At 33.2% G+C, this 14083-nt stretch overlaps 1 protein-coding gene across 1 annotated transcript in view; it reads left to right on the forward strand.

The window, feature by feature from the left end:
* The first annotated feature begins 2341 nt into the window (after positions 1 to 2341).
* Positions 2342 to 14083, forward strand: part of LOC123525377 (ras-related protein Rab-23-like) — a 32547-nt gene continuing 20805 nt past the window's right edge. The window contains exons 1-3 of the mRNA XM_045304376.2: positions 2342 to 2496; positions 11382 to 12278; positions 13896 to 13981. Of these exons, the coding sequence (XP_045160311.1) occupies positions 12121 to 12278; positions 13896 to 13981 (244 nt within the window). The 5' untranslated portion in view covers positions 2342 to 2496; positions 11382 to 12120. The remainder of the gene's footprint in view (positions 2497 to 11381; positions 12279 to 13895; positions 13982 to 14083) is intronic.

The following is a 14083-nucleotide window of genomic DNA, read 5'->3' on the forward strand; positions in this document are numbered from 1 at the left end:
TTCTACAATTTAGCATTGGATAAAGACCTGATTGATCATGCATCAACATCCAAAAATCTGTTTTGTTTTTAACAAAGTTGTGTTCCTTTTTTGACTTGGAAAAAAGTAATTGGAAAAATTACGATAAACTGTTTCTGGTAATTTTCCCAGCTACTTTCATTTATCCATAATATGTCTTAGTACCTGTCACCAGCCCCTACTTGCACACATGGACACAGTCAAAGTCCATTTGACTATTGCATTCACTGTTTTTTGTCATTTTATATTCTCTATTCAATGACAAAAGTTTTTAAATAGGCAAGTGCCCTGTCCTTTTGACAGCTCTTTTAACCTTGTAATAGAAAATTTGCTGTTAGCAGGTTTCTAGAAGCTACAAGGGCGAATGCTTTCAGATGCTTCGTTGGTTTTTGGTATCTGATGATTAATGCATAATTTAACCTGACCATTGATAAGTAACACATTTTGGCATGACTTCGGACAACCATCAGAAAAAAGTACATATAAATATCCTACATCAGACGATTATCAGAGCAAAGTAAAGTCACATATGTATCAAAAAGCAACATGCAATAAATATCAAAATCATAAAATCATTAGTTTACCTTTACTATTTGTAAGTTTTCAGATAGCCTATGTTAATTGTCACCCTTTGGTTGGTGTCCAGGTTACAAAACTTTTGCATGTAAGAAGGTTTCACTTAATTTTCTAGGCCTAATCAGTAATGTTTTCAAATTTCAAGATTTATTTTAAATCATGAGATGACCTCAAAGTACCGGTTTTAGGGATTTTTTCAGATTTTTGGGATATATTAATAATTTAGGGGAAAAAGAAACTGATGCAGTGTTACTAATAGCAGTTGAGTGGAGCAGCAGGTGTGATACTCAAGGATTTTACAGATGAGATTTTATCGATCTGGTGCTGATAGTGCAAATATTTGGTGTGTAAGACTAGAAATTAAAATCCCAACATGAAGACTGACTGGAAGTAGATGGAATTACATGCAAATTTATAAAATTATCATTACCTATGTTTGTCATAGATGGTAGGTAGATGGATACCGAAGCTACACACTGTTTTAAAACTTGCCTTTTGTATCAGGTAATTGAAATATCCCAGTATTTATCAAATGCAAAATTTAATGTAAAGCTAGAAATTATCTTGAAATCAAAAGAAATAGACCACTTTTTAAAAAACTTTTATATTAAAGGCAGGTAATTACAAAATTTCATAAAAAAAGTAACCAAATATACATTTCCAATTGGGATCTAACTCTATGTAATGGGTCTTTTTGTTTCTTAAATAAATCTCTAACAGAATATAGGAACACTGACAAATGTCTTAAAATGTTGCTCAAATGTGGTTGACCACCTTTAACACAGACATTTTGTGACAGTTTTGCATGTAAGCATGTTTCTCAGGAATTACTTGACTAAATGTTTTCAAATTCTCCCAACGTCTTTTGCATCACAGGATGACCTCACATGGCAAGACTTAAATTAATGGCTTCTTCTCATGAACTACTTGATGGTTCTTTGGATTGTAGCATCATTATAAGGTCCTCTCCATAACTTGTTCAAAGAGGGGAGCTTGTTGTCTTTTAGGGGCCACTGGAGCTAAAAATAGATATACAGTACATTTAAAGGATTTCTTCTCATGAACAGCTTGATGAATCTTCACCAGACTTGGTGTAGCATCATTCTAAGGTCCCCAAGTAGGTTGGTTTGTATGGGGGCACTTTAAACCCTTCTGGAGGCCATTAGACCTAAAAACAGAAATACCTACACAACAACTTGTTTATTTGAACCACTTGATAGATCTTCATCAAACTTTGTGTATATCAGGATTCAAAGGTCTCTCTCATTGTTGTTCAGATGTGGGTGCTTTTTTCAGATTTATCCCACCAGTTAACAGGCAGTTACATTATCAGACTGAAAGATATTTTTAGTCTATTTGTTGATATGTTTTTAACTGGGAATCATTTCTCATCATTATTTATACACATAATCTGAAAAGTTTGTATTTCGTCATTAATTTTTTTTGTGTGCAGTCTCTTTAATCATAGTAAAATTTAATTTTGAATGTCTTTTCATCTTCAGACTTTCAGTCGCTTTAATTTTAATTATTCTGCTGATTTTCAGATAACAATAATTTATATGCAGAGTTGTATAGATATTTTGCTCGTTTTTATACAAGTAACAATACGTTTTTCATTGGTAAAGTATTACATATTGATGTTTTTACGTCAGATATACATTAAATATTATTGTAAAGTATTTAGTTATACTTCGTATCATTCGAGTTACGGCCCATATACATGCATGATTGATCAGATTGAATTCGTTGAAATAAAACGTAAATAAAGTAAACCTCCAGGACACATTGATCGGAGTTTCAAGCTTTTATAAGCTGCTGAACGGGTAGTTTCTGTAACGGTGATTAAATGGATAGAAATCCGATGAAGTTCTTGTGATACCTATTGATTATGAAAATAAACAGGTAAAGATTTCTTCAAGATTTAATTGTTAATCAATTGTTTATTATAAATCAAACTGCATGCTGGGTATTTGCTATGTAAACTGCATATGAATGTTTTGATAAGCTTGGCTGAAAAAAAAATCTAAAATATGTTGACAGATAGTTGCTGTGTAATAGTTTTTCAAGCTGCAAAAGGGAATTTTGAAAGTGTAAAATTTTGTATGAAAGTACATGTACATGTATTGAAGCATGTAGAAAAAAACATTAAATTAAGGTAGTTTCTGCTATGAATGTTTGTTTAGTAGAACATGATTATAATTTTTAAATTTTTCAAGATTTATTATGAAGAAAAACCAAATTAAACATGAGGGTTTGTCTAACTGTAGCATATTTGTTTGCATTCTTGTTTGCTTGCATAACATGTTTATGCCATCTCATTTTTTTTAGAATGAATAATTAAGAAATGAAAATCGAGAGATACTTTTTATCATGATAGTGTTAAAAATGACATATTGTCAGATTAGAATACTTTTTACATGAAAGTATTGAACCAAAATAGGTAAAAATCATAATCTTGACACGGAGACCTGAGGGGGTCAGTTCATTTTATTGTTTCAATACAGAGATACATATCTCAAAGGAACAATTTTAAACCTTGTGGTAATTGATTCTTTCAAAGGTTCATTTTTTCCATTGTAAAGGGAGTCACACTTTCTTAACTTAGTTAACACCTGTAATTTGATTTGTTTTTAATCGTTTAAAGATCAGAGTTCTGCTAAAATATCATTTATTCTGTTGCAAATATATTTTAGACGCAAAATGAATTTATTACCTTAGCTGGAAATGGTTGATAGGGAAACAGATACAACAGTTTTGTGCTGATAATAAGTGAAAAGCCTTTGGAAATGGTACAGATTAATTTACAAGGAAAAGTCTTTGGAAGCTTCTGAGTTAAATTTTAATTTGTAAACATTTTTGCACTGGAACAGCTTGATAACTTTAACAAAAGTGCTTTATCCAATGCACAATTCAATGGAATGTAGGCTCTAAAACCCATACTTATTACAGCTTTAATTCAGTATTTGTCATTCTCAGTTATTCTGAATGCATTCTGATAAGAGTTGTAACTTTATTTCATAAAAAAAATTCAATCAAGAAGATACAAAGGGAAATACCCAAATCCAGGATAAACTCTACAAAAATGCTTAAAAAGTTGCTGTCTATTTCAGTACATATATGGAATACATCCAGATGTTTATTTTATCCAGGTTGAATCTATTAATGACTGTCTTTGTTGTACGGGACATATTTAATTCTTGACTTAATCATGTTTAATGAATCACTGATACTGTCTAAGGAAGGCTTTGTTTACGTTTTATCTTACAGATAATCGATATTTTCTTGCAGATTAATTCACGATTACTCACCTTGATTAACTCCATTATAAAGTAAATTTTGAAAACACAAGGAATATTGTATTTCATGGATAATTAGTTCAAATCAAGTTTTTATCCTGTGCGCAACTTTTTTAGGTTACAAACAGCGGCAAGATTTCAGGTGTATCAGAATTGTTGCTCATCATCAGCAATTCAGAAATCATCATCCAGGCCATGATGTTTATTGACTTCTAAGATGTTTCTATCACTGAAGAACTCTTGACAAAAAAGTTTTATATCATTCATCCATGAATGGATACATTCATATATTACAGAGAGAGAAAAAAACTGAAAAGATTTTTCGTTTTAATGATTTCTTCTATTAGTTTTAGAAAAAAGATTGCAAGAAAAAGAATCTTATAGTTGTGGACAGGAAGAAATTCTCAAGCAGTTATTTGGCATAACCCATATTAATGCATAAAAAGTTTCCCTGGAGCTAGATACTGATCCCTGCTAGCAACAAGTGAAACACATGCATTTTCAGCCAATATGTAGATATAATACTTAATATTGCCAATTCCAAATTTTATTTAACTCACATAATCGCATGAAAATATGCATATTGTTACTTTAATGAGTACCCATGTCAAATTTTAATGGAAACCCATATCAAACATTATTTATATCCTCTTCCTTCTTTACATAGTTCAAATGAAATGAACAGCACCATGAGAAGACCAACATAGTGCATTTGCAACTAGCATGGATCCAGACCAGCCTGCTCATCCACACAGTCTGGTCAGGATCCATGCTGTTCGCTAACAGTTTCTCTAATTGCAATAGGCTTTGAAAGCGAACAGCATGGATCCTGACCAGAATGCGTTGATGCGCAGGCTGGTCTGGATCCATGTTGTTCGCAAATTGCACTATGTTGGTTTTCTCATGGTGCGGCTTAAATTTAAATTTCACAGATTTGAGATTGATTTACAGTTTTGACTGACTGATTCTGACGATTTGAAAATGATTTCCCCTAGTACACCAGTATACATCAAAGGTATCGGGACTTGTCCTGTATCAGCACAAAGGTATTAATTGCAAACATTATCTATTGAATATTGGTAGTTGAGGTCAATTTTATGGACCTTTGTCATGTTTGTAAATAAAATACCATATACGTCAGGGAGAGAGTGTAGATATATGTGAAATACTTCAGATATCTAGATATCCATATACTTAATGCTTCTTGTTTTATCGGAAGTGTTGAAAAGTCAATGATTTTGTATATTTTGATATCAATATGAAGCATGTTGTTCAATTTTTCTCAAAAGTAGAATTAAAAAGTAGCCTGTGAATTTTTTTATCACTGGACTAGGCTATTAAAGGGTATTTTTTCTGTTTTTCAAAATTAAGTCCACTGCATTTTTTCAAAGATTTGCCTGCAGCATTCTGTAGTCAAAATCATAATGTGGCAAGTATTAAACTACCTGGGTAATATGAAATAGCAGAAAGCATTCCTAATACTGTGCCCTTAAAACAATGCAAGAGTAACTGTTGTAGAAAGTTCTGTTGTTTTCATTAAAGGTAAAAAAAAAACATTTTGAAAATGACAGAACCCTAGCAATTGTTAGATTGTTTCCTTTAAAGACTTAAAAGTTGCTGAAATCAGTTTTGCCGTAGGTGCACATTGGTCACTTTTAACTGTTTAAAGGTGTGGTGGTATATATCGTTATCAGAAATGCCTTAACGTTTAAACTGGGTTTATACATATTTTCTGGAGGAGGGTGCAAATATTAGCTGTGAAAAGTGGGGGTAGGTGCAGGAGTAGGTTTCCTCTCCTGCAGGTGGGGGAATAGGGGGCCTCCCCAAGATTTTTTTTTGAATTAGGAATTTGTTTCATACAATTTGACTTTTTTATGAGAATTTATATGATTATGAGTTTATCTCAGTGTGTTAAAGAAATCTCATACAGAAATATAAGACCTACAAAATTTTAAATGTTTCTCTGCTGTGGGGTGACCACTTGTGAAGTGACCTCTCCTTTAGTTGTGAATATTTTTTGTGATGTAAAAAATTCACAAATGTTTACGAATGTTTTCAGGTGCAATAGATAATCACTCTTGAATAGCATATTTTAGGTTTTTTTTATATTTAGGTTAATATTTTAACCATTGTGAAATGGATAAAGCTATAGCTGTAGCTTGTAAATAAAATTTCAATGGTCTGATTTCAAAACATTATTTACCACTTGCCTTTTTTCTGTCTTATTGAAAACATATGATATTTAATTCTTTCAATGATACCGTAGATTCCTATGTATAATGCGCACCCGTGAATAATACGCACCCCCGAGTTTAGCCCAAAATCCTGGGAAAAAACATTTTTTGGTCAATTTTGAGGTGGATGGAAAACGAAAGTAGAGTTTGCATGGACAGGGTAATAAATTTTACCTCCGCGCAGTCTCGTAGTACTATCGATTTTTGTTTTCTCGAAAATAAAACTAATAATATATTGTTACATTTGTTGTTTCATTTTTTTTTTAATTAAATATTTTGGATAAACAGAAGCAATTGTTTTCAATATTTCAGAATGGTTAAAAAGTCTTTCAAAATGACATGAGCTCCTCAATTCTAACCAATAACAAAAGGTGTGATTGTCTTTTGTAAGATCAAATGGCCAGTAGTCATCGGCAGTTAGCGTGACATTTTGTGTCAGTTTTGTTGTTCACAGTTTAATCAAGGTTAAAGATAATACCCGATCTTTAATTAGTATCGTAATAATTGTGATTTTTTCATATTTCTTTCATCAAAATGCTATTAAATTTATATGAATTTAATTTTGTTTGAAAGAAAAATTTTACGGAAAGTAACGGCAATCTTAGATTTTAGCGTTTGCATGGAGAGTAGTTTCCCTTTACCAAAATGGCAAAAATTGTAAACAAACTTGTTTTGAAGTTGGGGGTCAAAAAACTGCGCATAATATTTGGGCATCTACGGTATGTTTTGTGCATTTTTAGCTCGACTATTCGAAGAATAGTCTAGCTATTCTACTCACCCTGGCGTCGGCGTCGGCGTCGGCGTCGGCGTCACACCTTGGTTAAGTTTTTGCATGCAAGTACATACAGCTATCATTTAAAGGCATATAGCTTTGAAACTTATTTATTCTTTTTCTAGGTCAATTACCAACCTCACTGGGTCAAGTTCCATAACTCTAACATGTATTTTGAGCAAATTATGCCCCCTTTTGGACTTAGAAAATTCTGGTTAAAGTTTTACATGCAAGTTACTATCTCCAAAACTAATGCAGATATTGAATTGAAACTTCACATGTGTCTTCGGGGTTATAAAACTAGTTGATAGCACAAAGTCCCATAACTCTGACCTTCATTTTGGCCAAATTATGCCCCTTTTGGACTTAGAAAATTCTGGTTAAAGTTTTGCTGCAAGTACATACAGCTATTACTAAAAGGCATATAGATTTGAAACTTATTTTTTCTTTTTCTAGATCAATTACCTACCTCACTGGGTCAAGTCCCATAACTCTGGCATGTATTTTGGCCAAATTATGCCCCCTTTTGGACTTAGAAAATTCTGGTTAAAGTTTTGCGTGCAAGTACATACAGCTATTACTAAAAGGCATATAGATTTGAAACTTATTTTTTCTTTTTCTAGATCAATTACCTACCTCACTGGGTCAAGTCCCATAACTCTGGCATGTATTTTGGCCAAATTATGCCCCTTTTGGACTTGAAAATTCTGGTTAAAAGTTTTGCGTGCAGTACATACAGCTATTACTAAAAGGCATATAGATTTGGAACTTATTTATTCTTTTTCTAGATCAATTACCTACCTCACTGGGTCAAGTTCCATAACTCTTAACATGTATTTGAGCAAATTATGCCCCCTTTTTGGACTTAGAAAATTCTGGTTAAAGTTTTACATGCAAGTTACTATCCCAAAACTAATGCAGATATTGAATTGAAACTTAACATGTTTCTTCGGGGTTATAAAACTAGTTGATAGCATCAAGTCCCATAACTCTGATATGTCCCCTTTTGAACTTAAAACTCTTTTGATATTTAACATTTTGGGTAATAATTTCCAGCTTCTGTGACAATATTTCGAATAGTCGAGCTTGGCTGTCTTATGGACAGCTCTTGTTTTAAGTATGGTTATCAAAATTTCTGTTTGTTTAAGTAATACCCCATGCTAGTCTCCACCTGTTTTAGAAAGTAGGTAATACTTCAAAAACAATTTCCCCCAATGTTACGTGGTAATCTGGAGATTATCTTGCATTAATCCTTCCGATTACAGAATTCCAAATATTTAAGACATGTAAACCAGACTTCCATTACGTGATTAGGATATTATATGGTCATTAATATTTTTATACACATAATCTGAAGGAGCTGTGTGAATAACAGGAGTGTGAAAAACACCCTTTGACATGTCATTTATTTCAAAGTAAATATTTTTTCTAGTGAAAGGATAGCCTTTATGATTTTTGATTGTAACACTGTAAAGACTTTAAAGAGGGTACATTCTGTTTTTGCCATTTGTTGTTTATTTTTTATGCTAGATGCATTTTGTTAAAAAGAATTAGAAAGAAAATGTTTTAAGCCATATTTTTGTAAGTGGCCTACTTTCAATGAATTTGTTAAACTGATGATTAGGGAATACAGAAAAGAGATACATGTATTGAATTTATCAAAATTTATTTAATGAAACTTCTCACAGTGGTAAATAAGTATAATATTATTGTCTATAATATTGTGAAATAAAACGTGTCGGTCTGTGTGCTTGTTTATGCAATAAAAATATTAGGGCATAATTCTGCATCATGTGCTTACTCCAAGGCAAGGGTGTAACTCTGAGTCAAGGGCATAATTCTGCATCATGTGCTTACTCTGAGTCAAGGGCATAATTCTGCATCATGTGCTTACTCCAAGGCAAGGGTGTAACTCTGAGTCAAGGGCATAATTCTGCTTCATGTGCTTACTCTGAGTCAAGGGCATAATTCTGCATCATATGCTTACTCCAAGGCAAGGGTGTAACTCTGAGTCAAGGGCATAATTCTGCATCATGTGCTTACTCTGAGTCAAGGGCATAATTCTGCATCATGTGCTTAACTCTGAGTCAAGGGCATAATTCTGCATCATATGCTTACTCTGAGTCAAGGGCATAATTCTGCATCATATGCTTACTCTGAGTCAAGGGCATAATTCTGCATCATATGCTTACTCTGAGTCAAGGGCATAATTCTGCATCATATGCTTACTCTGAGTCAAGGGCATAATTCTGCATCATATGCTTACTCTGAGTCAAGGGCATAATTCTGCATCATGTGCTTACTCTGAGTCAAGGGCATAATTCTGCATCATATGCTTACTCCAAGGCAAGGGTGTAACTCTGAGTCAAGGGCATAATTCTGCATCATGTGCTTACTCTGAGTCAAGGGCATAATTCTGCATCATGTGCTTAACTCTGAGTCAAGGGTGTAACTCTGAGTCAAGGGCATAATTCTGCATCATGTGCTTAACTCTGTGTCAAGGGTGTAACTCTGAGTCAAGGGCATAATTCTGCATCATGTGCTTAACTCTGAGTCAAGGGCATAATTCTGCATCATGTGCTTAACTCTGAGTCAAGGGCATAATTTTGCATCATGTGCTTAACTCTGAGTCACGGGTGTAACTCTGAGTCAAGGGCCTAATTCTGCATCATGTGCTTAACTCTGAGTCAGGGGCATAATTCTGCATCATGTGCTTAACTCTGAATCACGGGTGTAACTCTGAGTCAAGGGCCTAATTCTGCATCATGTGCTTAACTCTGAGTCAAGGGCATAATTCTGCATCATGTGCTTAACTCTGAGCCAAGGGCATAATTCTGCATCATGTGCTAAACTCTGAGTCAAGGGCATAATTCTGCATCATGTGCTTAACGAGTTGTCCCCCTTTAAATAAGAATGCCATTTGTAAAGAAAGATTATGTAAACAATTGTCAAAAACGATGTTTTACCTAGTTATGTAAAGTTTAAACACTCGCACGATGTTGCAAATGCATCAAAACGAAGACGTGTAACAGCTTTTAAAAAATGGTGAGTTTTTAAAGGCGCTGAACTGTCCAGAAGTGTGGCCCCTTCATGCAGTCCCTTTCCGGAATTCAATATATATATCAGTAAATTGACAATGGTTTTGTAGAATAATATAAATGTTTTATACGCTGTTAAATTTCCAAGTAAAACAATGCTTTCTTTCTATGATTTGATGACGTTCAATCTTTTTTCGCCGAAACATGGACCTATACCTTAAATAGGTTTTGTCTCAGCACAGGAAACAATTTAGTTTCAAATATGGCCTCAGTGCATGGTGATTTTACTATTTTAGTGTTAAGTAACTGTCTTTTTATCATACTATTATTTGTACCCATTTAAAGTTCATTTTAATTTAAAAAGTAACACTAATCTTGCCATTAAATCAAAGTTCAACTCGTCAAATTTCACATTTGGACAATGATTTTAAAAGTGTCATTTTCGTCAAGATAATGTAGAAATGTAATTAGCCATTTAAAGTCATTTTCAATGTTATCAAAATTAAATCTGATATGAAAATGACCATTAATGACAAAGTTTTAGGCAAAATTCTGAAATGTTTGGAAAAAGCACTTGACATATTTATAATACTATACACTATATTTTATCAATTCCATTTCATTTTAGATATTAGCTCCTTTGGAATTAACGTTTGTCTTGTATTTTTTAAGAAATAACTTTTCATTAGCGGGTTAAAAAGTTTAATTATTTGGTACATATTTTGTAACCAGCAGTGTTGTAAGAATTTTTATTCATTGAGCCGTCGATTTTTATAAAGAATTTGTAATAAAGATTCATGAATATTTGACAAGGATATAATGATGTTGACGTATTTATTTGTACCGTATGATAATACATTTTTGTATACGATTATCTCTCTTTTTGATACTATCTGTACCATAAATCTACATTCTGAAATGGACCTCTTTCATCAGCATGGACAACCCTTTGCCGTACCATAGAAAATGATAGAACGACGTTTTGTAAAGCTCTGTATACATGCTTTTATAGATTAATAAGTTTGTTATGATATTGGTTGTCGTATTCAGCATTTTCCTTATAAAATTTTCATAAATTTTGACGGAGCATGAATTTTCGATGTTTTAAAATGGATTTTAAATTACAATGTAAATAACATATTCAATTAGCGCAACCAATTGCTTTTCAAATAATGAATGTTTCTGCTGAAAATTGATTTCTGCAAATTATTGTTATCTGATTGTTGTCTTTGTTCGTATTTCCTTTAAATCGTGATTATGAATTTAAGTGGAATACAAATGTATGTATAGATATTATTCACACCCATTTGTGAGTGATACTATTCACGAATTATTATACATACAAGTGATTCATTATAGCATTTATTGCGTATTGACATCACCTGTCAATCGAAGAATGCTCGTAATTATGATTTATAATAACATTCTTATTCTCGTTTATTTACAGGTGTGAAATCTGACAAATTAAACTGGATGTGAGGATCAATTTGAAGAGTATCGTGTAATATAATTGGAGAAATCATTTGTCCAAAAAAGTACAAAGGAATTTTGCATGTAAGAGAAAAATTGTCTTCAGTGTAATAAATTATGACACAAAAGGACTATAATATACGATTTCTCCATTTATCGGACATGTTTATTCATATTTTACACTATTGTGACTATAGACGGGTTATTAATATTTTGTGTGTTTAATACAACAATATTAACGGAATAAGAAAGGATAAGCAGATTACACTGCTAAGTTAAGCAGTGCCCCAGTCTGAAGTGTCGGGAATATATTTATACCTAGTTGCGGTTATGTTATGGTGAAGTGTGAATGTACAGGTTTTTGTTCAGTTCTTGTTAAATTGAATAAATTATTTACGAGCTGTGAAAATTCGTGGGAACTACACCAGTTAAGTGATGTGAAGTTATGTCTTTGTCAATGTGCTCTTTGTTAAAGATAGTATACTTTATTTAAAAATGATTTAAGAGTAAGAAGGCACTGTAGCTTTTCAACTGTGTAACATTAAAATAGAAAAATAATGAAACAGGGGATAATATGTAAACAGAACTGAATTTAATTTTAAAACATGATAATAAACAGTTCAAAGATATGGGATAAAATTTACACAGTTAAGACAATGTAAAAGTTCAGAATACTTAAAAATATTTATTGTGAGGAATTCTACTTGTTTGGACAAATGTTGCGGGAGGAGGAGATAGAAATAGCTATAAAAGTTGTCGTAGTCGGCAATGGTGCTGTCGGGAAATCCAGTATGATACAGAGATACTGTAAAGGGATTTTTACCAAAGATTATAAAAAGACCATTGGTGTGGACTTTCTGGAAAGACAGATTGAGTAAGCATATAACATTTTTAAACCTTAAATATCATTGGTTGTTTAATTTTGCAGTTACAAAGTAAGGCATCATTACAGCTACTTTAAGAAATGTGCAGGCTATGAAGATGATCATCATGTTTGTGTTCTAGCATTCTGTATTTCTTTTCATCAGTATTTCAAAACACATTTACTTTAGCAAGACATTGGTTTAAGGCTTTAGCTTTGTTAAAGCTTCTCTTTCATTTCTGGCATTCATGACTTAAAAGCCCAGTACTGACTTTTTGTGCTCCCCCCATGAGTGGTGGGGGCATATAGATTTGCTCTTGTCCATCCGTCCGTCCTTCCAAGAATGTTGTGTCACGCCTAGCTCCAAAAGTATTTGACGTAGAGTCACAAAACTTTACAGGAATGTTGGTCAGCATGTGTAGTTGTGCACCTGGGGCTTCGTGTCCAGATTCATTCAGTCATGTAGGAGTTATGGCCCCTGACTTTGTAAAAATTGGTCATTTTAGTGTTGTGTCGCGCATAGCTCCAAAAGTATTTGACCAAGAGGCACCAAAGTTTACAGGAATGTTGGTCAGCATGTGCAGTTGTGCACCTGGGGTTTCGCGTCCAGATTCATTCAGTCATGTAGGAGTTATGGCCCCTGACCTAGGAAAAAATTGTCATTTTAATGTTTTGTGGCGCGTAGCTCTGAAAATATTTTACCTACAGTCATTATTTCACTACACAAGACCAGACTTCTTGTCCAGACTTACTCAAAAAAAAATAGTTTGTGAAACATGTATGTTAAGATGTACTTGACCTGAAATCATAAAACATTAGAGGATTGTATTATAGCCTATGAAGTGTTCTCTGTAGGATTTTACTCAGCTAGACCAGAGTTATGGCCAACTAAGTGAAAAATACACGTAAGGTTCTTAAAAGTTTATGTTGCAAACATCTTAAAAATTGTTTAACCTGAGTCATTAAACCATGTTACAGTGGCAGGAGTGGGGGGCACCTGTGTCCTATGGACACACATCTAGTTCAGTATGACAATGTCATCAGCAACACAGTTAAAGCATATCTAATGAGTTTCCAGTATATAAATTAGCTCTTCAGAAAGTGGTTTAGTTTATAAAGGAGGTGGTGTTGACTGTCTTTTAGCTGGGTCATGGAACTTAAGGTCATTTAGCTTCAGAAATGCACAGAACTATTACAAGGATGGTAAGGATTTGAGCCTGTGCATTCTAGAACACAGTAACAGTTTTACACTGGTGAATCGTAAATGTAACATAACATTCAAGTAGGAGCCCTATAATTTATATTCTTTTAAGAACATTCTGAAACAGACATTTTTCTGGACTTAGTTCAAATTACTTAAAACTTAAACCACATGTAAATTGATTTATTCCAGAAAGTGATGTGTATTACAATGCAAAGTGGTCTAGTCCTTAAGGTGCCAGCAACTTAATCACCATGCTATGACAAGATTCTCAACTGTTTATCTGCTCATGTGACACCAGTACTGTTTTTCCAAGGAAGTGGACTTATAGTGATTCAAATAAGCTCCAAAATGGCTGTAATAAGTGACAAGCTATAATAACCTAAATGGTTGTAAAGTTGTTAACTTTGGTTTTGTGTATATTTCAGAGTGAATGGTGAGGACATTAGACTGATGCTTTGGGATACTGCTGGTCAGGAGGAGTTTGATGCCATTACGAAGGCTTACTATAGAGGTAACTTACTGTTGAGGTAACTTACTGTAGAGATAACTTACTATAGAGGTAACTTACTGTTGTGGTAAGTTGCTAGGAGTGTTTATTATACATTTACTTTAC

The sequence above is a fragment of the Mercenaria mercenaria genome, chromosome 3, assembly GCF_021730395.1.
Source record: "Mercenaria mercenaria strain notata chromosome 3, MADL_Memer_1, whole genome shotgun sequence".
Taxonomy (NCBI): domain Eukaryota; kingdom Metazoa; phylum Mollusca; class Bivalvia; order Venerida; family Veneridae; genus Mercenaria; species Mercenaria mercenaria.